Genomic DNA, 27,447 nt, shown 5'->3' on the forward strand with positions numbered 1-27,447 from the left:
GTTGACAGTTATAAGTTAAAAAGGGCGTCCGAATAATTAAAATTTTCATACATATTATTCAGGTTTTGGCCTCAAAGGTGAACCAAATGACCAAAGTGGAATGGAAATGAGGACTGTATTGAACTGATGCCTGAAAATCCAATCCTGAACAACGAGAATGATCTGCCATGCTCACATGTGATAAAAAGGATTTGTGAGACTTGGAAGTTCCAACCCTAAATATTGTGATATTTCAACATTGAACACTTTTATGTACACCCACTTGTGTTTAATAGTTATCTCTGTTTTTCCTTCCATCATCCTCTCAGTCCCAGCTTAAAAACATTTATTCATTCCCTTTCAGTTTATTGCCATCAATATAATATTGAGGTTAGGTTGGGCCTGTTTAAAGGTGTTTGAGTCTATGCAGAGTTTCGGAGAGTTTTGTTGTGGGAATGAAAGTATTATTCTCTGTGTCTGAACTGATAAAGCCACTTCCCGTTTAGTGTTAGCACTATTTAAAAGAAACCATGACTATCATTCAACCACAGCTCATCTGTGAACACTTGCTGTCAGACATTAGAGCGAATAATGGATTTAGAGGACATTTATGAAAATGTTGAAAATTATGATATTAAGGACACAACTGGACCTCAAACACAGAATCACAGCCAGGACGAAGGAAAAGATGGAAAGTGCAGTAAGTAGAAAGTTTCATTTGAAGAAGAAATGGTTTTGTTAACTTTTGAGGAAATAAGAAATGTTACTTATAAACTTAATCTTTTTTCAAAGAACAATGTGTTCATGTTTCTGCATTTTATGGTATTTATTAACATGAATTTATTTTATTTAACATTTCAACATATGTTCTTATTTGCATATTTTACAGATATTCCGCTATCATTATCAAATAATAAACTTTTTTATTAAAAAGGCCTGTGTATTGTCTAAAGATAAAGGTGGATTTATTTGAGCCTATATTTCTAATAATATGAATTCTAAGTGAATTGGTTGTTAACTGATATGTGTGTGTTTTGTCTCTGTTTGTCAGGAGGACGCAGGTGTTTGGTGTTGAAGACAGTGTGTCTCGGGCTCATTTGTGTTCTTCTGCTGGTCTTCATCACACTGTACATCACCATCACAGCAGAGAGAGACCTGTTAAAGAGTTACAAGAACACAGTTGAAGAGTTAAATCACACTATCATCAGCTTACAGGACAATTACACTGATCTAATGACTGAAAAAGACCAACTGAAGAACAACTTCAGCTCTTTGAGTCAGAAGAAACTGGAGTTAGAGACCACAGTCAATGATCTCAGCGCTGAGAAAAGCCAGTTACAGGGAAGTTTTGACTCACTGAGTCAGAAGAATCTGGAGTTAGAAAGAAAAGTCACATCTTTGGATGGTGAACTAAAGAAGAAGGCTTCTGCACGAGGTCAGTTGAAATCTGTTTTTTGTCCTAGTTCTCTTTTTCTTTACTTTATGCATACAGTTTTGAAAAGTGTTTATGTACAAAACTCTGTGTGGTCCAGGGTTTTTTTCCATATCCAGTGAGTTGAAGAGCTGGTCTGAGAGCAGGCAGTTCTGCAGAGATCGAGGTGGTGATCTGGTCATTATCAACACTGCAGAGAAGCAGGTGAGAGTGTGTGAGTGTCTGTTAATCAATGAGAGGAATCTCACTTATTCCTGTTTTTTATTCACATGCAGAGGTTCATAACTTCATTCATCAAGGAGAGAGTGTGGATTGGTTTGTCTGACTCTGAGATTGAAGGCAGAATGAAATGGGTGAACAATTCACCACTGAATACAGGGTAAGTGATAAAACACTCACAGAAAACCACTGTAAATGCATTTGTTAAAGGGATAGTTCACCCAAAAGATTTGCTGTTATTTACTCACCCTCAACCATCCAAGTTGTAGGTGATTTTTTTCTTCAGTTGAACAGTAAGGAAGATTTTTTAGCTGAAACCATTATCCTTGGTGATTCCTATAATGAAAATCAACAGCTACCATCACTTTAAGAGTAAAAAAAACAAAAACATTTACAGGCAAAACAAAATGAAAGTTGCAGAACACTAAAAAAAAATGCTATGTTGGCTTTAATTAACTTTATGTCAACAGGTCCCACGTAACTAGGTTACGTTGGATTTATGTAACATTATTTATCAGCCCTACGCAAGGGCACACAAGTTCGTTGCCAAAGGTAGGGTGAGCATGGAGACGTGGACAAAAAGTAAAGACAAAATCACTTTATTTGAACATACAAAAAAAGATCCAGTAAATGCAATTTCAGACAAGGTCTCAATCACATCAGAAGTACAGTAGAAAGAGAAATAAAGAGGGAGATGGCCAGCAGAGGCCCTCGGATTTCTACCCCACACCCACAACTCACACTTGTGAAAGAACGACAAAAATGTTAAGCACAGCACTCCACGTGGACACCAGTACACAATAACCATGGCCAACCCCTCCCATTTTAAAGATTTAACCAAACACACAACAAAATTAAAAAGTAACACAAGAAATCAAAAGTTAACTGATAAAAACTTCAGAAAATTCCAACAAAAAAAGTACAGTTACACTTTTGTAACTTAAAAGCAATTACACTCACAATAATCAAAACAAAAGTAAATAATTCACTCAAAAGGAACACATACAAAAGAAAACACATACAAAAGGAACACATACAAATAGAAAATCAATTCAATAACAATTTATACACAAAAATACGAAACCAAGAAACAGATCAAACACAGCCACAGGCACTGAGCGGAGGAAACAAAATGGCCAACAATGCCCAGCTTACTTAACCTTAGCCTCCCAGCTAACTCACACTAACGTAGGGCTGTGTCTGTGACTTCAGCACACAACACCACAAACAAACAAACAAAAATAACAAAACGGACTAAGGAGAGATCCAGGCAAAACTGTAAGTTAAAACTATGACAAAACAATAAAAACAAAACAGCAGTGCAGTCGTCACTTGATGTACATTTGGCTCCAATTAAAAGTACTGGAAACCCCTGAACGTGCAGTTAAACCTGCCGAACATCAAACAGGAAAATTACTCATAAAACACTCATTAAAAACAAACAATAAACTCCCATCATATGTACCGAGACAGAGAGATTCACCATGCTGAAATACACATGGTCACTAGCCACACATGATTACAGACACTTGCATGCCCATGACTAAAACCAAACAAGTTAGTAAGCCTCTCAATTTAATCAGAGGTGTATAGTCCAGGGGTCAGAAAGTAGAAGTCCTGCCATATGTTTATTCCATAAAAACAATCCATTGCCGGTTCTTTCCATTGCTAGCCTTTGCCTGGGCAAGTTACGATAATGATGAGCACGTCCAAATGGGGTTGTTTGACTTCTTTGATCCTCTGTCAACTTTATGTAACAACATCAAATGAAACTAGAGTGGATGACATGTTTTTTCTGTTAATTTCAGTATAATGACTGCTGAAATTAAATGAAAGCTTTAAAAATTAAATTATTACTAATTAAATGAAGCTTTACTCACTGGAACTGAAAATGTTCATGTGTAATTAAAATGTTCACAATGACCATCTAGACATCACATGTGCGTTGTGAGTATTTGCAGCACGTGTTGTCAAACTTATAAAGATGTTTTCTAAATTTGCATTTTTTTTGCAGTGCATTGAGTTCTCTCGGCAACCGTCCTTTAAGTCAGTTTTATTCTCATTCAAAAGATAGAACATCACAACCTTCATAAATCTATAATAATTTTTTTGAGAAAGATGCTAATGGTCTTGTCCGATTCAATGATCTATGCTAACAACCACAATCATGACAACAAAAATACTTCCCATAAATATATTCTATTGATAAACTCTTCTCTGTTTTACTTTTCTCCACTATTATATCTTACCCTTAAAACTTGCTATTGTGGTGCTGTGAATATTGTTGGGTTTCTAAATTACTGGTGTATGTTATTCAGGTTTTGGTCCAGCGGTGAGCCAAATAATGCAGGTGGAAATGAAGACTGCGTTGAACTGAATCCTACTAAAGACACTGTGAACAACTGGAATGACATCCCATGCTCTGAGAAGAGGAAATGGATTTGTGAGATTTAAGTTTTAATCCAATCTTGTGGTTTTGCTTCTATTTTTTTTATTAAAGGAGTCATAACCTATAATTTTCACTTTTCCACGATAATCAATGCATGTTATGATTGCCTAACGATTATACACTGGCCGGGAAGCCGATATTTAAAAGTGAAGCGTTTGTTTACCCCTGGGTTCGTAAAACAGCCCACGTGCACGCACACTCAAATATGAGATAACATTTTTTATTTCTGCCCCGACTTGACGTCAAGACGGGTCAGGATATACCATATATGGACACCGCAGACCTATGCTGCAGGAAGCCCTGCCCCTCTCCCCCTCATATTCAGTCGCGAAAGATGCAGAAACGTAGTGCACACGTGAGTTGCTCTGTTGTTGACTGCCAGAATCAACATGTAAATGTGTTTTCTCTCTCAAGAACGGACCAAGCTGTCAGGGACCAGTGGATTAAATTCATTTTTAATGACGCGGTTCCTACAACCCTTCCCACTGGCTTAACGTTAGGTGTCTGTGCTAATCATTTTACGCCGGAATCGTTCACAAATTTGGGGCAATATCAGGCGAAGTTGGCATCGAAGCTCCGTTTGGAAAAAGGGGCCATTCCAACAATCAGAGACTTGCCTGCAATTGAAACGGTAAGACTGTGTTTTTATTGCTCTACTGTGTGTAACAAACAGCAGCTAACTGCTAATGCGGCTATTGTATGCTAGCGGGAGTATTAGCTTCGAGGTAAACATGGGGAATGGCTGCTACTTTGCAAACAACAAATGACTGAGATTGCAGTTACATTTAAAGTTACGCTAACTGAGCATGGCAGTCATAGTAATGAGAAATCAGAAAAAACTTGCGCCATGATGTAATTTTGGAATGATATGCTGAAGCGTCACCTGCGGTGTCAACCCCCCTCCTTCCTGCCACCAATCAACGCGCCCCTCATTTGCATTATTAAAATGACCGTCCACGACAGCCAAAATATCGCATCAGATCTCGCGAGACAATAATGCCTTTAGAAATAAGGGTCAGAGGAGCTCTGTGTTTATTTTTTTTTTCCACTTTTCTTTTTTAGAAGGGCCTGAAAGACTATAATAGAGCGTGGGTATCCAAGGTAATACTAGGTTATGACTCCTTTAACTAATTTACTATTGGGAATGTACAATGTATTTTAAACCACTGCCATCTGATGTTCATATGTATTTGTTAGAAGAAAAATGTAAAATTGTCATTATTTTCTCATTGCTATAATAAACTCACAACATCCAGTTTCTCGCAATGTGAATTAGGGTGATCTGGGACACCAAACCTCTGATGTGTTCATGTCTTGCTTCAGCAACATTATAATGTCAATATCATTTTATTCTAGCTGTTATTATGCCTATCATTTGCTGGTCTAAATGTTGAGGTGAACGTCACAATAAAATATTGAAGTCTGAAGCGTCTCAGATTGCCTTGATTCATCAGTTATTCTGATATTGAGTGTCTGTGAAACTGCTTTTGAGTTGAATTGTTTTTTACTTTTAATAAAATCGTCAATAACCATTATTATTATTATTATAGTAAACTATATTTTTGTTTTTATTTCATATTTCATTCTTGTGTATCTGCTTAATTGCTCTATTGCTATATTTGCTCCAGTCCAGCAGGGGCAGCAGAGAGCAGGTTTATCAGACTGAAGTGATCAGAGAGGAACAGAAACATCAGATTTAGGCACTTTCTGCTGTTTCCTGCATCATCAATACAAAGGTCCAGGGCTGCGTTCCAGTCCAAAATTGTCATGCCCTTCATTCGCTACCTTCCCTCTGTTTCGTTCACTCGGATGTACGTCATTACTTACGTTGTATGAGTGCCCACTACTGGCGAACATTTTCAATAGGCCTATGTCACGAAAAAATTGAAGACCGGAAGTACGTCTTTTAGTAGGGATACGGCTCTTCCGGTTAGCTTTTTACAATGGCGGAGTCCGATAGATACTGCTGGACCAAATCTCTCCGCACCCTGCCTGAAGTCACATATGACGATGTGGTTCGGATGGTAAATGAAAACTCTCAAGTGGAAAAGCATGAAAGCTGAGGTATGGCTGTCTACGTCCTAACGCAGAGCAACCCGGTACACTACTGCGCGTGTTCGCCAGTAAGGTAAACGTTTCTATGGTAACAGCGAGTTGGACCAATCAGCAGACGTTGCTGCTACGCTTAGGATTGTGGGTAGTGTAGTTTTTTTTTTCATAAGATCGCAGATAAAACATGTTTTTCTTAAAACAAGGTAGATTTTACACGATCTTATAGCTTCTACAGGAGCAAAAACCTTCGTTTCACAACCTCATAGCTCGTGGTCAGTCTACCTCGGATGGTTTAGACATTATGGATAATAATATAAATCCTTATCGAGAAATACTGTTGACCGGAAGTTCTGAATCCCTACTCCGCGTTCCGGAAGCAGGAAGTGTGACATAGGCCTATAGGCTGAACTGGAACTTGCTAAGCCCTTGATCACTTAGAATCCACTATGCGGTTGATTAATTATTGTTTTTTTCCCTAACAAAATTGTTTAATGCAGCACTCTATATGTATATAGTTGTGTTTGAGTTGTTTGCATAAAAAATAAATAATAATTAATATATCATAGATTTGTTTGTGGTGGGGTAAATTAAACCCGTCCACCCCAGGGCTGCGTTCCAGTCCACTTTTAGACACGCACTTGCGAACTTCCCCTCGGGGGAATCCCTGCCGCCATTTTGAAGTGTGTTCCACTTCGTGAAGTGGACGAGGGTAGTTTATATGAACAGACCCTCGTTCCCTCGATTTTGACCGAGGGAGCGAGTCTACTTCACGTACACATCAGGCAGCTCCATATACCACAATGCAACACGATTGTGACGTCAACGCATATTGTGTTTAATTTACCCCACCACAAACAACAGAGACGGAGAGGCTGAAAGCACAGCCTGTTTATTTTCTTTATTTTACAAAAGCACAATGTTTTGTTTCGATTGTAAGTGGACACATAAAAAAAGTAGTCATTTTACAGTTTTTTTTTTTTCATATTTCTTACGCATGTATGACCATAAAATGACGGAGTATTTTAAGTCTATTTTGCTGCTATGTGAAAAAAATCAAGCAAAACGTGCCGGCGCGTTTGTCGACCCCAGAGGGTTCAACAACTCCACAAACAGCATTACCAGCTTCACTTATTACTAACCAGACTGACTTTATTTCTGTCAGACGTCTACACAAGTTTTATTGAGAATTAACAGAGGTTTAACTCTAATGTGTTTCATTTGAAGTCACCATAACAGTTTTTGGGCTCTAAACTCTTATTTAATCTTTTGTCTATTTTGGTCGCTGTGACAGTGTGTTTGTCAAACACATTTGCAACAGAAGATAAAGCTAAAAACAAACTGAGATCAGCTGATGATGGTAACTTACCTGTTGATGGTTTTAAAATCATCTTGAAATAACCTGATGATGTTGTTTGAATCTAATCACATCTCACGGTTTTGTTGTGCCATTAATATATATTGATGTTACAAACCCTGTGTTACTACAACAGGAGATCCAGCAGTATTATAACTATCAGAAGATTTAAACAAACATGAGCATAAAATATTGACCAACGATGACACACACAGACATCAACAATCAGCATATGAATCTCAACAATGGTGACAATTATAAGTGCTATGCTCCAATGCATGCTGGGTACCAGCAAAGTACAAAACTCAAAAAACAAACAAAATGCTTTATAGAGGGGTTGAATTGTTTATGCATTGTGTGTGTGTATGGTACATATTTCCATATATTTGTGGTTTCTCATGTGCTCCTTTCTTAAAAATGACTAATTAGAAGCATTTGAATGTTTACTCTTCTTTTCTTTTCTTATTTGACCATTTGATTAGGCCAAATGTTACAACATGACACTTGTAAATCAAATAATTCTGCAAATACTATGTCAATATTAAATAGCCAATTTTTTATTTTTTTTTAGTTGGATGAGGAAAAAGTGCCTTGAATATCTCTGCAGGTCATCAGGGGCCTCATTTATAACCGTTGTGTATGCACAAAACAGGCCCTGAAAGAGACGTACGCCACTTCCGACGCATAAGTTGTGATTTATAAAAACAAACTTGACGGGAAAATTTGCGCACCTGCACGCAAACTCTGACCCATGCGTACGAAAGTTTTGGAGATGGAGCAGTTTGGCAACACCGATGGTGAGCTGGAGTTAAGTGTCTTTTTGGTCACTTTTAGACAGAAAATCTAAAGAAAATTAAACATATACAGAAAGATAATACAAATATACTTTCACTCACCAAGCCTGTCACTTGAAGCAAATATCCATCCCAGCTTAAATGTCCGCGCCAGCGAGCGCGTTGGGACGTTTAGTGAAACTGACGCAAATAACAGTTGAAATAAATAAAATAATTATTTAAACTATGTTTTACTTATGATATAAACATTTAGATTAAATATGCCATTCAAATTAATGGAGTTAAACACTTAAACATGAAATCATTACTGAGAAGTTACAACATTTTTTATATTCAAATTCAATCAATAGAAATATTTGTTGTGGATGCGATGTTTTTGAACACTTTTCCTGTGGCGTGCTGTGTTTAAATGTTTTAACCACAGAGATAATTGCTTATATCATGATAATGATTGTCTGAGAAAATAGTTTTGTGCAAATAATGTCCAAGGCCTATCTGCTTCAATTAAAAATACAATTCGGCCAGTGGAAAAGAGTGAGAAAAACTTTATCTGAAATGTATTTTATACACTATTTGATTTATGAATTCAAAAACAAGGCAAGGATAGGCAACTACATGATTTTTATTAATGTAATGTGTCTTGTACCATTAAACGTTATCACGTGGATGAATAATCATATGCAAATTATATGCAGATGAGGATCTGCGTAGTAAAACTAGGCGTTGTAAGCTCCATATATGGTTATTTCGGGGAGGAGACGCATGTGCGCACAATCTTCCGCTGACTGGGATTTATAAAGTGAATTCTGCGCAGGTTCTGGCATACGAACGGTTTTATAAGTCTCAATATTTTTTTGCGTACGCCTTTTTTGGCTTTCGGGCGCACGTACACTTTTAGTAAGGTTCCTACGCACAGTTTTATAAATGAGACCCCAGATGTTTCAGGATACAGGCCTTTACATGCATTTGGTACAGTGGAAAAATATCAGCTGCAGACCAACATCAGGTTTTTGCATCTGAAGAAACTTAAAGGAGAACTCCGGTCAATTTTAACATTGAGCTAATTTTTTTGTACATTTGGAGTGCTGTCAATACAGAGAACAACGACAAAAATCGGTGTTGCCTACACCGAGTTATTCTATTTTTAAAATTTGCACCCTGTTGGCTTCAATAGGGCAAGTACTAAACCTGCTTTTAGCCTCTTAACATCCTTGATGTGTCATTACAAGTGCACAGAAAATGTGAGTGATTCCTTCAGAGTGAACACGAGTGAATCTGACTGCAGTAGATGTGAAAGAAATGTATAAAAATGATGTTATTTAAGCCAGCACAAATACCTTTGTTTACATCCTGTTTTCGGGTGAAGTCCAAAGTAGTCGATTGCCGAGTTCACGCGCATAGGTTTAGTACCTATGATCACGCGCGTGAACTCGGCAATTGACTACTTTGGACTTCAACCGAAAAACAGGATGTAAACAAAGGTATTTGCGCTGGCTTAAATAACATCATTTTTATACATATCTTTCACATCTACTGCAGTCAGATCCACTCGTGTTCACTCAGAAGGAATCACTCACATTTTCTGTGCACTTGTAATGACACATCAAGGATGTTAAGAGGCTAAAAGCAGGTTTAGTACTTGCCCTATTGAAGTCAACAGGGTGCACATTTTAAAAATAGAATAACTCGGTGTAGGCAACACCGATTTTTGTCGTTGTTCTCTGTATTGACAGCACTCCAAATGTACAAAAAAATGAGCTCAATGTTAAAATTGACCGGAGTTCTCCTTTAAGTTGGAGGACAGATTCACATGTAGGATCTTATAAGCTTCATATTCATATTTGAACTCAAATTAAAGGGTTATTTATTTACTTATTTGATTTATTTATAACATCATAGTAAAAATGGCAGAACAGTGACATCTACTGAGAAAAGGGAAATGTGAATCTCCTGTTGTCACTCACTTGTGTTTAATAACAGGAAGTCCTCATCCCACAATCTCTATTTCTCATCATCCTCTCTGTTCCTGAACACGACAGCGATGTTAATCATGATTCACTTCCAGTTTATGGTCATCAACACACAGGTCCAGTTTGGCCTGTTTTAGGGTGTTTGATCAGTTTAGGTGATCACAGATTCCTCTTGTTGGACGTTGTAGATGCTAACTTGATCACAGGGAAAACTTCACAATGCTTCGACTATATGAGGTTGAATATGCAATATATATTCAATCATACAGTAGTATACGCATAAAGAGTTTTAGAGTGAGAATGAAATCTAGATTTATCTGTGTCTCATCTAATAAAAACCACTTCCTGTGTTGGTACTATTTAAAAACACGGTCTTAAAGACCACACCTCATCTGTGAACACATACTGTAAGACTGTGAGCTTGAGCTAATAATGGAATCAGGGACCTTTTATGTAAACAGAAATATTAATAACAGATCCAGACCTCCAGCACAGAGTCGCAGCAACGATGAAGGAAAAGATCGAAAGCAAAGTAAGCAGAAAGTTTCGTTTGTCGCAGAGACAGTAATGTTTGAGCGGATGAGAAATTTTACGTAAAGTTTCAATCATTGTTTTCTGTATAAAAACTGTAATTGTTTCTGATTTTATATGAAATGTTCCATATTTTAGTCATTGACCAATGTTTGTCATTATAAAAGAACATACTTTTTAAAAAACTGTTTCTAAAATAATATTGCGTGAATTGTTGTTAACTGATATGTGTGTGTTTTGTCTTTGTTTGTCAGGAGGACGCAGGTGTTTGGTGTTGAAGACAGTGTGTCTCGGGCTCATTTGTGTTCTTCTGCTGGTCTTCATCACACTGTACATCAACATCACAGCAGAGAGAGACCTGTTAAAGAGTAACAAGAACACAGTTGAAGAGTTCAATCACACTATCATCAGCTTACAGGACAATTACACTGATCCAATGACTGAAAAAGACCAACTGAAGAACAACTTCATCTCTTTGAATCAGAAGAAACTGGAGTTAGAGACCAGAGTCAATGCTCTCACTGCTGAGAAAAGCCAGTTACAGAGAAGTTTTGATGCTTTGAATCAGAAGAAATTGGAGTTAGAGACCAGAGTCAATGATCTAAGCGCTGAGAAAAGCCAGTTACAGGAAAGTTTTGATGCTTTGAATCAGAAGAAACTGGAGTTAGAGACCAAAGTCACGTCTTTGAGTGAGGAACTGAAGAAAGACACATCTGAACAAGGTCAGTATACTGAAAAATCCAACAGTTGTATATCCTGTAAAAAAACAACAACAAAAAAAACATTTAACGGCATGGTAGCACAGGGTGCCAAACATTCAGCGTCAAAGGAAAAAAGTCAAAGACCATCACCTGAAGTATCATGTTTAGACAAAAAAAAAAAAAAAAAAAAAGAGACGAGCAGAAATACAGGAAACAGAACTGACTTCAGCCACAGCCTTAGATGAAATCAACTGAAGAGGAAATACATTAAATCTGTGAAGATCTCAGCAGAGGAGGATTAAACAACTCCACCAACAGCATTACCAGCTTCACTTATTACTAACCAGACTGACTTCGACTAAAAACGCTGTATTCTGCTGCCAGGTCATTAGATGAACACTATAGACTGAACACGTAATACGCATGTGCATGACATCGTCTTCAGAAATTCGTCTTTTTGTTGTTTACACTGAGACCGTTTTCAAAAACTTGCACTTTGAAACCAGTTTTCAAAAGTTTACGTTTTCAGGCGCCCAAAGCGGCGTTGTCACGTAAACAAATGACCAAAACGCATAAAAAGTTTTAAGTTTTTAGTTGAAAACGGTATCGTGTAAACAGCCAAATGTTGTGTCAGGTTTAAAGGGGTGGTTGATTATGATTTCACTTTTCTAACTTTAGTTAGTGTGTAATGCTGCTGTTTGAACATAAACAACATCTGCAAAGTTACAACGCTCAAAGTTCAAAGCAAAGGGAGATATTTGCTTTTAAAGAAATCATTGTACGTCATTACTTACGTTGTATGAGTTGTTACGTCCCACATAAATCTAGGGGTAAATGGGGACGCAACAAAAGTAAAACCAAATTTTAGAGAGCGTTAATCTAAGTCCTGCCACAGCACCACAAGCCACAAGTATCCAGAAAAATATTTTATTTCACAGCTCGTGGATCAAATACAAAGAAAAACATAAAAGGAAGCAATAGTTTCAGGAGAGGATAAGGCCAAAATAATAAACCAAAGACAATATAACTGGAATAATTTACCTCTAACTAGACTAACAAAGAAAAGAAAAGAAAAATAACAGAGTTATACCCTAACTCCCTTACTAGCCCCAAAACAGGAGAAAACAAAAAGGGCATCCACCTCCCTACAGCTTCCAAATAAAACCAATAAACCCAAAACGCAAATAAGCAAACATTAAGGTAGCTGCTAAAGAGGATGTTAATAGTAGCAGCTATTAATCAAGCAACAAACTCAAAAGATAAAGAATATAACCCTCTTTAACTAACATAACAAAAAGATATTACAATGAACCAACAAGAGTACTACAATACCAAAATAGAATAATCAGCAGCTCAATAACCACCAATTGTAACTGCAACAACAGGCTGGGCAGGAGAAAGACAACGCTCTGGAGAAAACTCTTGGGGGAACGTTTTCTCACCGTCTGGTAGCTGGAGCTCTGCTTTTATGCTGGCTCACTCTTAATTGGTAATCAGTTATAGCTGGGAGCGATCAACTACCTGCCAGGCAGATTGAGTAGAAAGAGCAAAAGAAAAAGAAACAAGACACATTAGAAGTAAATATAAAATCAATAATTACTTCGTCTCTGGACGTAACACCCCCACCCATAATTACAAACTATGATTTCTCTTGGTTTGTAAAAGAGAGAAACAAGACTTACCACACATTTTATGAGCAGTTTAGTCATCAACATGAGCTCTTGATAAAGCATCTGCCACTACATTGTCCACTCCTTTTTTATACCTTATATCAAGAACAAACAGGAAGACGAGAGGATTGTGGTCAGTGTATATGATAATAGGGCCCATACTACCGTTACATAAATAGACCTCAAAATTTTGCAATGCCAACATCAAGGCGAGAGCTTCCTTTTCGATGGTGCTGTAGTTTCTTTGGCATGTGGTGAATTTCTTCGAAAAGTAGCACGCTGGATGTTCAATTCCCGCCTTGTCTTCTTGCAGCAACACTGCCCCGGTTCCAACCCCACTAGCATCCACCTGTAGCTTAAAAGGCAAATCAAAGTTCGGAGCAGACAACACAGGAGCATGACATAACAGATCTTTAGCAGAATCAAATGCAGCTTCACACTCAGCATTCCACACAAATTTCCGTTCCGCTTTAAGGAGATCAGTTAGGGGTGTAACAACAGTAGCAAAGTTCCTACAAAAACCACGATAGTACCCGGTCATCCCCAGAAAACGGCGTAACTCCCGCTTATTACTTGGCCGTGGGAAGTCCAAAATAGCCTCTATCTTAGCCTGCACAGGCCGCACCTGGCCCTGACCAACTAATTTGCCAAGGTAAGTTACTCTTGCCTTAGCAAACTCACACTTAGCTAAGTTTAAGGTCAGATGGGCTTCCAACAATCGTTTAAACACCAACTCAAGAGTTTGTACATGTTCTTCCCACATTGCAGAGTATATAACTATGTCGTCTAAGTAGACTTCACATTTGGGCACACCTGACAGTACCTTCAGCATCAACCGCTGAAATGTTGCTGGTGCATTTCGCATGCCAAAAGCCATAGATGTATACTGCAGAAAACAATCGGGGGTCACAAACGCCGAGACTTCTGAGGCACGGGGTGTCAGAGGAACTTGCCAGTATCCTTTTAATAAATCCAGCTTGGTAACAAAGCTAGCTGATCCCACCCGATCAACGCAATCCTCAATCCGTGGAAGAGGAAAGGAATCAGCCTTAGTTACAGAGTTCACCTTCCTAAAATCAGTACAAAATCGCCACAAACCATCAGGTTTAGGTACAAGCAAGCACGGTGAACTCCACGGACTTTGACTTGGCACTGCAAAGCCGTGAGTCAACAAATATTCTACCTCGGTTTTCATAGCCTGGCGTTTGTTGGGATTTGCACGATATGGATGCTGTTTGATAGGCCTGCATTCACCAACATCAATGTCATGAGTGACCATAGTAGTTTGTGAGGGTACATCATTAAACAGCATATGATACTTTTCAATTAGCTGGACCACACGATCACACTGAGCTGCAGGCAGATAGGATAAATGTGACTGCAGGTTAGACAAGATGACAGAGTTAGACAGTGTACCACATGAAGCAATGGCATCTTTACAACAAAGACCATCTAAATCAGGAGAATACACAGGAAACAAATTAACAACAGTGTTAGCAACAACAGGAAGAGCGTCAACAGGACCAGGCTGAGACTTAACACCATCTCTACTAATGTAAGCCTTAAGCATATTAATGTGGCACACACGAATCTTTCGCTTGCGATCGGGAGTAGAAACTGCATAATTTGTGTCATTCAACTTCTTCTCAATCTGGTAAGGCCCAGAAAATCTTGCCTGCATAGGTGAACCAGGCAAAGGAAGCAGTACCAAAACCTTATCACCAGGCTGGAAATTACGCTGAAGACTATCCTTGTCGTAGTGAAATTTCATCTTGGACTGGACTTCAGCAAGATGAACTCTAGCTAACTCCCACGCTTTGTGTAGATGCTCCCGTACAGTACTCACATAGTCTAGCACAGACTTACGAGGGGATTCCTTAGCTAGAAACTGCTCACTTAGGAGTTTTAATGGGCCACGAACTACATGGCCAAAAACCAGCTCAGCAGGACTAAATCCCAGGGATTCTTGGACGGTTCCCCTCACAGCAAACATCAAAAACGGCAAACCCTCCACCCAGTCTTTACCAGTCTCCATGCAGTATATACGCAAAAGAGACTTCAGGGTCTGGTGGAACCGTTCCAGAGCTCCCTGGGTCTCTGGATGATATGCCGTGGACAACTGGTGCTCTATGTCCAACTCTTTCGTTACCTCCTTAAATAGTTTAGAGGTAAAATTGGACCCCTGGTCACTTTGAATGACTCTCGGCAAGCCAAAAACTGAACAGAACTTAATGAGCTCACGGGCTACGGTTTTAGCTTGGATAGTCCGTAAAGGAACAGCTTCAGGGTAACGAGTACTAGCACACATAATCGTTAAAAGGTATTGGTGTCCAGTTTTAGCCTTAGCAATGGGCCTACGCAGTCAATAATAAGCCTCTCAAACGGTTCTCCAAGAACTGGGATTGGCTGTAGTGGAGCAAGTGGAATTGTTTGATTGGGCTTTCCACCTAACTGACAGACATGACATGAGCGTACAAATCTAGACACAGCGGTTTTCATGCCCGGCCAAAAAAAATGTCTGGCAATTCGATGATATGTCTTGGTGACACCCAAGTGTCCTGAACACACATGTTCATGGGCCAATTTCAAAATCTGATTATGGTATGCCTCAGGTAACACAATTTGGAACACTGTCAGAAATTCTGCATCCATAGCACGTGGTCTCCACCAACGCATGAGAATATCATCATCCCAAAAATAACCCACTGCTATCTGAGGGATTACGGCCTTTTCCACAGTACCACCAATACATGTAGCAAGTGACGGATCAGAACGTTGCTCAGTAGCTAACTGGGTTCTATTCACTTTTAAAGGAAGTTTACCTTCGCCACTCCTGCCACTTGCTTCCATCGAAACAGGACTAATATAGAACTCACTCTCTACAGTCTGAGGGGAAGACAAAAAAGAATCAGAAAGATCAATCACATTTTCAAAGTTCTGTGATTGAGCATGAGTTACGGCGCATGCCGGAAAGGTAGCAGAACACTGCACTAGGCCATTTTGAGCAGACCGAACAGGATCTTCAGACACAATTGGAGAAGGAAAAACTTTGCCACCTGCTAAATCATTTCCTAAAATCATGCTTACCCCTTCGACAGGCAGTTTTGATCGTACGCCAAGGCTCACGCAACCAGAAACAAGATCAGACTTCAAACAAATCCTATGCAATGGAATAGAAATACAGCCCAATTCAATCCCACGGACTAGCACACTAGAACCAGTGTATGAGTCAGCAGAGAATGGAAGCATGTTATCTAAAATTAAGGACTGTGCTGCTCCTGTATCTCTAAGCATCAAGAGTGGCCTAAAGTCAGAATCTTCAGAGAGAGCTACCGAGCCCCTCATTACAAATGGGCTGAAAGTACTCAGGCCAAATTGTAAATTAACAGCACTCTCAGGAACAGCATTGACGAATGCTACGCCCTTACTTTTAGCAGAGTTTTTCTGTTTCCAAGCTTTGCAATTTGAAATAAGATGCCCTGGGTCAAGACAGTAAAAACATACCCGCTTTTCCTCAACTTTCTTGGAGCCTTGCAAAATCGGTTTAACAGGGTTAGCCCCTGACCAATTCTTAGCGGCTTTCTCCTCAGAGGAGGAAGTTTTAACAGAACGCATCGAAGGAAAAACAGTTCTATGTGTAAGCACATACTCGTCTGCCAAAACTGCGGCCTCAACAAGCTTACTCACTTTTTGTTCGTTTATGTGAACTACGACGCCCTCAGGAACACAACTTTTGAAATCCTCCAGCAACAAAAGTTCCTGAAGTTCCTCAAAAGCCGTGACCCTGCTTGAGAAGCACCACTTCTCAAACAGTACCCGCTTTACTCTTGCGAACTCAGTAAAAGTTTGGTTAGGCAGCTTCGAACACAGCCTAAACTTCTGTCTGTACGCTTCAGGTACTAATTCATAGGCACGGAGCACAGCGGATTTAACAGCGTCATAATCTAACGAACTCTCAACTGGCAATGCTGCACATGCCTCTTGAGCTTTGCCAGCAATATTGCTCTGCACCAAAAGAGCCCACAAATCCTTTGGCCAGTTCAATTTTGTGGCAATACGCTCAAATGCAACAAAGTACGCATCCACTTCACCTTCACGAAAGGGAGGGACCAATCTCACGTACCTACTCACGTCAAAACCTGTTTCGACCGGTGCCAAAACACTGGATGAGGAAGGACGAGACCTAGGCAACGGAACCGGCCTACTATGAAGCATCTGAGCTTCGAGATCCAAGCTTCGAAGCTTAATATCTCGATCAGCCTCAATTTCCAGAGCCTTCAACTTTAACAACTGAGTTTCATGCTCCTGCCTCTTAAGCTCAAGCTCTAATTCTTTTAAACGAAGCGGCATCAAAGGATCAGAACTCGAATCGCCACCTTTAGTATGAAAAGAAATAGACTCTCCCGACACAACTTCCCCACCCACGTTAGAATCTGCTGACAAAATACCCGTTTGAACAAGCCTTCGGTACAACTCATCTTTGAGGCATTGCTTCTTTGCCTCCTTGCTGACAGGAATATTAAAAAACTCTGCAATCAAAATCAGATCTCCTTTCCTACACCTGTCAAACTCTTCCAAAGTAAACTTAACCAAATCAAATTCCATTATTCAATTCATAACATGTACACTTCCTCACCCACACAAGTTCGAAGCTGCTGAAAAACTCATGATACCACAATTCCACGAAATAATTAAACAAACGGACGAGCCCCCAATTGTTACGTCCCACATAAATCTAGGGGTAAATGGGGACGCAACAAAAGTAAAACCAAATTTTAGAGAGCGCTAATCTAAGTCCTGCCACAGCACCACAAGCCACAAGTATCCAGAAAAATATTTTATTTCACAGCTCGTGGATCAAATACAAAGAAAAACATAAAAGGAAGCAATAGTTTCAGGAGAGGATAAGGCCAAAATAATAAACCAAATACAATATAACTGGAATAATTTACCTCTAACTAGACTAACAAAGAAAAGAAAAGAAAAATAACAGAGTTATACCCTAACTCCCTTACTAGCCCCAAAACAGGAGAAAACAAAAAGGGCATCCACCTCCCTACAGCTTCCAAATAAAACCAATAAACCCAAAACGCAAATAAGCAAACATTAAGGTAGCTGCTAAAGAGGATGTTAATAGTAGCAGCTATTAATCAAGCAACAAACTCAAAAGATAAAGAATATAACCCTCTTTAACTAACATAACAAAAAGTAAGTGTTTGGAAAAAATATTACAATGAACCAACAAGAATACTACAATACCAAAATAGAATAATCAGCAGCTCAATAACCACCAATTGTAACTGCAACAACAGGCTGGGCAGGAGAAAGACAACGCTCTGGAGAAAACTCTTGGGGGAACGTTTTCTCACCGTCTGGTAGCTGGAGCTCTGCTTTTATGCTGGCTCACTCTTAATTGGTAATCAGTTACAGCTGGGAGCGATCAACTACCTGCCAGGCAGATTGAGTAGAAAGAGCAAGAGAAAAAGAAACAAGACACATTAGAAGTAAATATAAAATCAATAATTACTTCGTCTCTGGACGTAACAGAGTGCCCACTACTGTCGAACCTTTGCAATAGGCTGAACTGGAACTTGCTAAGTCCTTGATCACTTAGAATCCACCATGGGGTTGATTTATTATTATTTTTTTCCCTAATAATTTTTTTTAATGCAGCACTCTATATGTATACACTCACCTAAAGGATTATTAGGAACACCATACTAATACTGTGTTTGACCCCCTTTCGCCTTCAGAACTGCCTTAATTCTACGTGGCATTGATTCAACAAGGTGCTGAAAGCATTCTTTAGAAATGTTGGCCCATATTGATAGGATAGCATCTTGCAGTTGATGGAGATTTGTGGGATGCACATCCAGGGCACGAAGCTCCCGTTCCACCACATCCCAAAGATGCTCTATTGGGTTGAGATCTGGTGACTGTGGGGGCCATTTTAGTACAGTGAACTCATTGTCATGTTCAAGAAACCAATTTGAAATGATTCGAGCTTTGTGACATGGTGCATTATCCTGCTGGAAGTAGCCATCAGAGGATGGGTACATGGTGGTCAAAAAGGGATGGACATGGTCAGAAACAATGCTCAGGTAGGCCGTGGCATTTAAACGATGCCCAATTGGCACTAAGGGGCCTAAAGTGTGCCAAGAAAACATCCCCCACACCATTACACCACCACCACCAGCCTGCACAGAGGTAACAAGGCATGATGGATCCATGTTCTCATTCTGTTTACGCCAAATTCTGACTCTACCATCTGAATGTCTCAACGGAAATCGAGACTCATCAGACCAGGCAACATTTTTCCAGTCTTCAACTGTCCAATTTTGGTGAGCTCGTGCAAATTGTAGCCTCTTTTTCCTATTTGTAGTGGAGATGAGTGGTACCCGGTGGGGTCTTCTGCTGTTGTAGCCCATCCGCCTCAAGGTTGTGCGTGTTGTGGCTTCACAAATGCTTTGCTGCACACCTCGGTTGTAACGAGTGGTTATTTCAGTCAAAGTTGCTCTTCTATCAGATTGAATCAGTCGGCCCATTCTCCTCTGACCTCTAGCATCAACAAGGCATTTTCGCCCACAGGACTGCCACATACTGGATGTTTTTCCCTTTTCACACCATTCTTTGTAAACCCTAGAAATGGTTGTGCGTGAAAATCCCAGTAACTGAGCAGATTGTGAAATACTCAGACCGGCCCGTCTGGCACCAACAACCATGCCACGCTTAAACTTGCTTAAATCACCTTTCTTTCCCATTCTGACATTCAGTTTGGAGTTCAGGAGATTGTCTTGACCAGGACCACACCCCTAAATGCATTGAAGCAACTTCCATGTGATTGGTTGATTAGATAATTGCATTAATGAGAAATTGAACAGGTGTTCCCAATAATCCTGTAGGTGAGTGTAGGTGTGTTTGAGTTGTTTACATAAAAAATAAATAATAATTAATAATAATTAATATATAATATATCGCTCACTCAATGACTGGACAGACTCTCTGTACTGAACATTATTCACTCTTCAACCCATAATTGATAATGCTGCTTTTGTGAAAATGTTGCACTTTGAATTTAATTAAAATGCAGCAACTGACAAAATATTGTATATAAATAACTTTAAAAATGACATCAAGACATCAGTGTATAAATCTCAACACACATTGTGTGTTAAAAATCTACACAACATGTGTCAAAATACCATCAAAATACTCTGTGTGATGTTTTACAGTGCGCTGAGTTGAGAACCCCTGTTTGTGTTTATGTTTTTGTGCTTAAAGGAGCTGTATGTAAGAAATGTATTTCAATTAATCATAAAATGGCCCTGATATGTCACTAGACGTTAAGAAATCATGTTCATTTCAAATACTTATATCACTGACAACAGTAGTCCGGCCAGGATATTGTCATTTAAAAGTGAAGTTGCAGCCCTCAACTGATGTTGATGTTGTCATGTTGTGTTTTGGCCTGATGCCCCACCCTCCACCTATCTACCAATCACGAAGTCAGTTGTGTTTCGGCATCCGGGTTGCCAGCTCAGCTCTAGTTACCACAGCTGCAGCTATAAACGTTTGTGCTGGATCCTGGAGCTTATCTGGCAACCTCGAGTCAGGGGGGAAGGGGAGGGGATACACCGCTCTACAGTAATTTGAAAGTGATTGCAGTACCAGTTTTGGCCACAATCTTACATACAGCTCCTTTAACGTTTGAGAACGTTTTTTAAGACCAGTTGATATTGAAAAAACATTCTATTAACATTATTGGAAGAACATTTGTTCATAAGACAACCTTGCCAGAACTTTAGCCAAAGTTATAAGAACATTTACTGGGATGACAGGATGAGGAATTTACTTAATTACACAAGTCACGCATTAGAGAAAATTTAGTCCAACAATTTTTTGATAAAACAGCCTTTTCTTTTAAATATATATTTTATTTGTTCACTTTTGATTTTTTTTTTTTTCTTCTCTTAGGATATCAGTGGGGTCAAAATTATTTGTTCACATCCAGTGAGCCGAAGAGCTGGTTTAAGAGCAGGCAGTTCTGCCGAGATCGAGGAGCTGATCTGGTCATTATCAACACTGAAGAGAAGCAGGTGAGTTTGTGTGAGTGTCTGTTAATCAATGAGAGGAATCACACTTACTCCTGTTTATATTCACACACAGAGGTTCATAAAATCATTCATCAAGGACACTGTATGGATTGGTTTGTCTGACATTGAGATTGAGGGCAACATGAAATGGGTGGATAATTCACCACTGAAACAAGGGTGATAAAACACTCACAGAAAATATAAAACAAAGTTTATTGCTTTTATAAAATAACATCTGCCAAGCAATGTAGTTTTTCAGCAACACTGAGCAGAATGGTTGCCAAACATCACACAGACACAATGGAAAGCACGCTTAAAGTTCAGGATGATTTGATGAATATTTACTTAATCTGCACAACTATTTTATTCTTGAAATAATTGGGTATTTTTGGGGGGACAGTGAGTGTTGGTAGTTTTTGAGTAGCTTGAGAAGATCCTCAATTGTTTTTCATTTTGCATATGCTCAGTTATTATTTGGTTGCTGAATGAGTGAAAACTTTGAGATACTTGGAAATTTGGGGTACCGAACAACTGAAATCTGTCTCATTTTATTCAGGTTTTTTTTCCCAACTGAGCCGAATGATGGAAGTGGAACTGAGGACTGTATTGAAATGCAGTCTTGCTCATATTGTCGTCCTTCCGACCTGAACGTCTGGAATGATATCCCATGCTCAGACTTTAAAAAAGCACTTTGTGAGAAATAAGGTCCATCCCGTCTCCTTGTGCTTTTACGATCATTATTTTATGGAATAATTTTACTGAGAACAAATACTTTTTCTAACTTTTAAAACAGTCTGATACTTTCTTGTCAAAGGCTTTCAAGGTATCCATTTTGTTTTTAACATTTTCTATAATAGAAAAAATCAGGAGTGTATACAGAAATGAAAGGAAAATGGAGTTATTATTTTCTTATTGCTATATTAATAAACTCACAACATCATGTTTCCCATGCCTGTTGCTCTGATATTGCATGTCTGTGAAACTGCTTTTGAATTGAATTGAATAAACTCTTTGAATAAAACGGTCAATTACCATCTTTACCATAAACTTTTATTTTATTTTATTTTACATTTCATGTGTTTTGTTGAGATTTCCTCCAGCCCAGCAGAATGCAGCAGAGAACAAGTGTATTCCACTAAAAGTCATCAGATGTTTCAGGAAGAAACTTAAGTTGGAGGACAGATTCAATGACGTTAACTTTTTTGAAATTCCAGTAAAAGAGAAGTTTTGACTCCTGTGAATCTAAGCTTCTACCATTCATATTTGAACTCAAAGTTAAAGGGTTATTTATTTACTTATTTAATTTGTTTATGCCATCATAGTGAAAATGGCAGAACAGTGACATCTACTGGGAAAAGGGAAATGCGAATCTCCTGTTGTCACTCACTTGTGTTTAATAACAGGAAGTCCTCATCCCACAATCTCTATTTCCCATCATCCTCTCTGTTCCTGAACACGACAGCGATGTAAATCATCATTCACTTCCAGTTTATGGTCATCAACACACAGGTCCAGTTTGGCCTGTTTTAGGGTGTTTGATCAGTTTAGGTGATCACAGATTCCTCTTGCTGGACGTTGTAGATGCTAACTTGATCACAGGGAAAACTTCACAATGCTTCGACTATATGAGGTTGAATATGCAATATATATTCAATCATACAGTAGTATACGCATAAAGAGTTTTAGAGTGAGAATGAAATCTAGATTTATCTGTGTCTCATCTAATAAAAACCACTTCCTGTGTTGGTACTATTTAAAAACATGGTCTTAAACACCACACCTCATCTGTGAACACATACTGTAAGACTGTAAGACTGTGAGTTTGAGGAAATAATGGAATCAGGGACCTTTTATGTATGCAGAAATATTACTAACAGATCCAGACCTCCAACACAGAGTCGCAGCAACGATGAAGGAAAAGATCGAAAGCAAAGTAAGAAGAAAGTTTCGTTTGTCGCAGAGACGTGTCGCTAATGTTTGAGGGGATGAGAAATGTTCCAAATGTTTCTCATTATAAAAGAACGTACTCTATAATTATCTAACAAAAATGCTTGATTACTTACAAAGGTTGATTTGAAATGTTATCTAATAATATTGCGTGAATTGTTGTTAACTGATATGTGTGTGTTTTGTCTCTGTTTGTCAGGAGGAAGCAGGTGTTTGGTGTTGATGACAGTGTGTCTCGGGCTCATTTGTGTTCTTCTGCTGGTCTTCATCACACTGTACATCACCATCACAGCAGAGAGAGACCTGTTAAAGAGTTACAAGAACACAGTTGAAGAGTTCAATCACACTATCATCAGCTTACAGGACAAGAACACTGATCTAATGACTGAAAAAGACCAACTGAAGAACAACTTCAACTCTTTGAGTCAGAAGAAACTGGAGTTAGAGACCAGAGTTTAAAAATTGGACTTTAAACAATCTCTTAGGAAATCTGTGTGGTCCTGTTTGTTTGTTCAAATCCAATGAGTCGAAGAGCTGGTCTGAGAGCAGGCAGTTCTGCAGAGATCGAGGAGCTGATCTGATCATTATCAACACTGAAGAGAAGCAGGTGAGTTTGTGTGAGTGACTGTTAATCAATGAGAGGAATCACACTCTTTACACGACACACCATTTTCAACTAAAATCGGGAAACTTATTATGTATTGTGGGTGTTTATTTACATGACAACGGCTTTTTGGAGGCCTGAAAACGCAAACTTTTGAAAACAGGTTTCAAAGTGCAAGTTTTGTAGTTTGTGTAAACTACAAAAACGCAAATTTGTGAAAATGTGCAAATACGCATACGTATTACTTGTCTATAGGTGTGTAGAATTTATTCACAAAGTGACATCGCCAATACGAACAGCGATACAGATTTTTAGTCGTTTTCGCTTATCCGTGTGAACAGGGATCGTTTTGACAACACTGTGTCTTGTACATGATAAACAGATCAATGATCTGATCTGTTTATCATGTACAAGACACAGTGTTGTCAAAACGATCCCTGTTCACACAGATAAGCGAAAACGACTACAAATCTGTATCGCTGTTCTTTTTCATTTTTAGTACATCATTGCGGTGTAAACGTACCATTATTCCTGTTTATATTCACACACAGAGGCACTTAACTTCATTCATCAAGGAGAGAGTGTGGATTGGTTTGTCTGACATCGAGAACGAGGGGATCATGAAATGGGTGGATAATTCAACAGTGAATCAAGGGTAAGAGATTAAACAGGCCAAACTGGACCTTTGTATTGATGATGCAGGAAACAGCAGAAAGTGCCTGAATCTGATGTTTCTGTTCCTCTCTGATCACTTCAGTCTAATAAACCTGCTCTCTGCTGCCCCTGCTGGACTGGAGCAAATATAGCCATAGCCATATGTACCCACATAGCAACATTTTGACGTCCCAGATCCGGTCCGCATCTGGCACACGTGGAAAGATGATCTGGCCCACATGCAGTGTGGAATGACGGCCCTTGGACGGCTCACTCCTGTTTGCCAGATCTGAGCCACAAGCAGGCCATAGTAATGCCACATGTCAGCCAAGAGCAAAGAAATAAACCAGAACGGGACCTTATCTGAGCCACAAAATCAGTGTAGATTAAATATTGAGTCATCTCAGCCTTAATAAGCCTGTTGACAAGCAGAATCACTGAAGGAAAGAAGAGAACAGAAAAAGAGACTAGCAGAAACACAAGAACTACAACTGACTTCAGACACAGCCTCAGATGAAATCAACTGAAGAGAAAAGAAGACATTAAATCTGTGAAGATCTCAGCAGAGGAGGATTAAACAACTCCACAAACAGCATTACCAGCTTCACTTATTACTAACCAGACTGACTTTATTTCTGGCAGACATCTACAGAAGTTTTATTGAGAATTAACAGAGGTTTAACTCTAATGTGTTTCATTTGAAGTCACCATAAGAGTGAATAGTGTTTCCATTAGTTGGCCTCTTAACTCTTATTATACCTTTTGTCTTTTTTGGCCGCTGTGACAGTGTGTTTGTCAAACACATTTGCAGCAGCAAAGAACGCTAAAGTGAAATGAAGTCAGGTGAGGATGGTTACCTGTTGATGGTTTTATAATCATCATGAAATAAACTAAATCACTGATGTCTGCCAGACAAATTAGTTTTTTTTGTTTTTTTTTGGTTGTGCCAGTACAAACTCATTGCCTCAAACATTTCACCATACTTGTGTATTTGTGTTACATACATTAAAGTCCCGTATAAAGTCCCGTATTAATTACAAGGTATTGCTACTGACTTATAAAGCCCTAAACGGCTTAGCTCCAGTCTATTTAACCGATCTTCTATCGCCCTATAATCCATCGCGCTCTTTAAGGTCACTAAATTCGAGGCTTTTGGTCATACCTAGGATATCCAGATCCACCAAAGGAGGGAGAGCATTTTCACATTTAGCTCCAAAACTCTGGAATAGTCTTCCGGATACTGTTCGTTGCTCAGACTCGCTCTCCCAGTTTAAAACTAGATTAAAGACGCATCTCTTCAGCCAGGCATTCATATAATACTTTTAATCTTACAGTTAAATCCGGTCTCTAGTTCATAAACGCCAGAGGAGAACTGGCCCCCGACTGAGCCCGGGTTCTCCCAAGGTTTTTTTTTCTCCATTAGGTCACCTGATGGAGTTTTTCGGTTCCTTGCCACTGTTGCCTTTGGCTTGCTCAGTTGGGGATATTTGGATATTTAATTTAACTAATCAATCAACGATACTATTGATCAGCATTACCAAACATGGACGTTCCATTAGAAACAAACATTTATGTATTGTTTTAATTTATTACTGTGAAGCTGCTTTGATACAACCTATGTTGTGAAAAGCGCTATATAAATAAACTTGACTTGACTTGACTTGACTTGACATACAGTATTCAAATGTTGCTTATCTGTGTAGAGCCGGAAAATTATGTGGAGGGGGAGTGGCGCACTTTCACCATACAGATCGTACAAGCGTTGGATCTGAAGCGGGGTGAGAGCTATCTGATCATGGGCCAGTCTGAGGATGTACAACTGGAAAGTGAAAAGTAAGTGCACTTGACCTGTGGTTCAAAGAATGTGTGTCCTGATCTGTGAAAATGCCTCTGTATTCATGAGAGAGTGTGAGATATTTAACACTTTTTGAATGGTTAGTATGTTACAATTAAACATTGTGAATTGTGCTTGCTTTTAATTTTTTTAAAGCACCATTTGCATTGTTGTAATAATCTATTCACTGGAGGAAGTATACAAGCCTGGTAATGTTGCAATGTGGCCAAAAAATTGCATAGTGTAGTTCCCATATTGCAGAGGTGGAGAGTAACAAAGTACATTTACTTGAGTACTGTACTTAAGTACACTTTTTGAGTATCTGTCGTTTACTTGGTTATAATTTTTTCTGGAAACTTTTTACTTTAACTTCACTACATTTGAAAGACAAATATCGTACTTTTTACTCCACTACATTTATGTCAAGGTCCTTGAGTAGAAAGTTGTCAGTCAGTGAAAGAAATGTTTTTGATTTTTGAAGAATAATCAAGGACAAAGGATTTAATTAATTCATTAAAGTTTGTCATGTAAGACCTTGTTTAACATGCTCTTCCTCTGCTTCCTCTTCAGCGGTTGGTACGCTCTGGGCGAGAGGACCTGGGTGGAGTTTTGGCCCAGTTTGGAGCAGAGCAAGACGAGCGCTGAACTCAAAGAAAAATACGACGGCATGTTGAGTCTCCAGCAAGATCTGCGCTTCGGCTGTAGATAATCACACTGTTAACCCTTGCTGTAAAAAAAGGCCAAATTCTGACAATATCATACCATTTTCCATTAAAACAGTAATATACCGTAGAAAACAAAAATAGCCTACAGGAATATACTGTGAATTAACAGTGCTCAAAGTCGACACTCAGAGGCTGTTTTCACAATCACACCCTATACCCTCATTCACTATTCCCTACATTAGTTCACTAATAAAGTCCCCTTGACAAAGTGAATGAAAAGAAGTGAGTGAATTGAGACACTGATGAACACCTGATAAGCAGAATCACTGAAGGACAGAGAAACAAGAACAGAAAAAAGAGAAACACAAAAACTACAATTGACTTCCAGGAACACTGAGTGTGAAACCAGTTTACGATTATTTCTTTCATACATGTACAAAAGTTCTTGTTGAGAATGAACAGAGATATAGTTAATAATAAAGTTTGTTGTCACCATGAT

General features: G+C 38.9%; 2 protein-coding genes across 2 annotated transcripts; both read left to right on the plus strand.

The window, feature by feature from the left end:
• Window positions 1–519: 519 nt before the first annotated feature.
• Window positions 520–5,779, plus strand: LOC307154739 (uncharacterized protein; the record flags this gene model as incomplete). Its single annotated transcript, XM_079864825.1, has 4 exons — window positions 520–679; window positions 1,031–1,414; window positions 1,512–1,615; window positions 5,708–5,779. The coding sequence occupies exons 1-4, from the start codon at window positions 571–573 to the stop codon at window positions 5,777–5,779; spliced, it is 669 nt and encodes a 222-aa protein (XP_079720951.1). The 5' UTR covers window positions 520–570.
• A 4,855-nt stretch (window positions 5,780–10,634) lies between these two features.
• On the plus strand, window positions 10,635–26,992 carry LOC307154740 (uncharacterized protein; the record flags this gene model as incomplete). The annotated part of the gene is made up of 8 exons (XM_079864826.1): window positions 10,635–10,781; window positions 11,035–11,502; window positions 21,126–21,247; window positions 22,648–22,753; window positions 23,391–23,644; window positions 23,718–23,798; window positions 24,347–24,450; window positions 26,854–26,992. The coding sequence occupies exons 1-8, from the start codon at window positions 10,682–10,684 to the stop codon at window positions 26,990–26,992; spliced, it is 1,374 nt and encodes a 457-aa protein (XP_079720952.1). The 5' UTR covers window positions 10,635–10,681.
• Window positions 26,993–27,447: the final 455 nt, after the last annotated feature.

This window comes from Squalius cephalus (assembly GCF_949319135.1).
Source record: "Squalius cephalus genome assembly, chromosome: 2".
Classification (NCBI taxonomy): Eukaryota; Metazoa; Chordata; class Actinopteri; order Cypriniformes; family Leuciscidae; genus Squalius; species Squalius cephalus.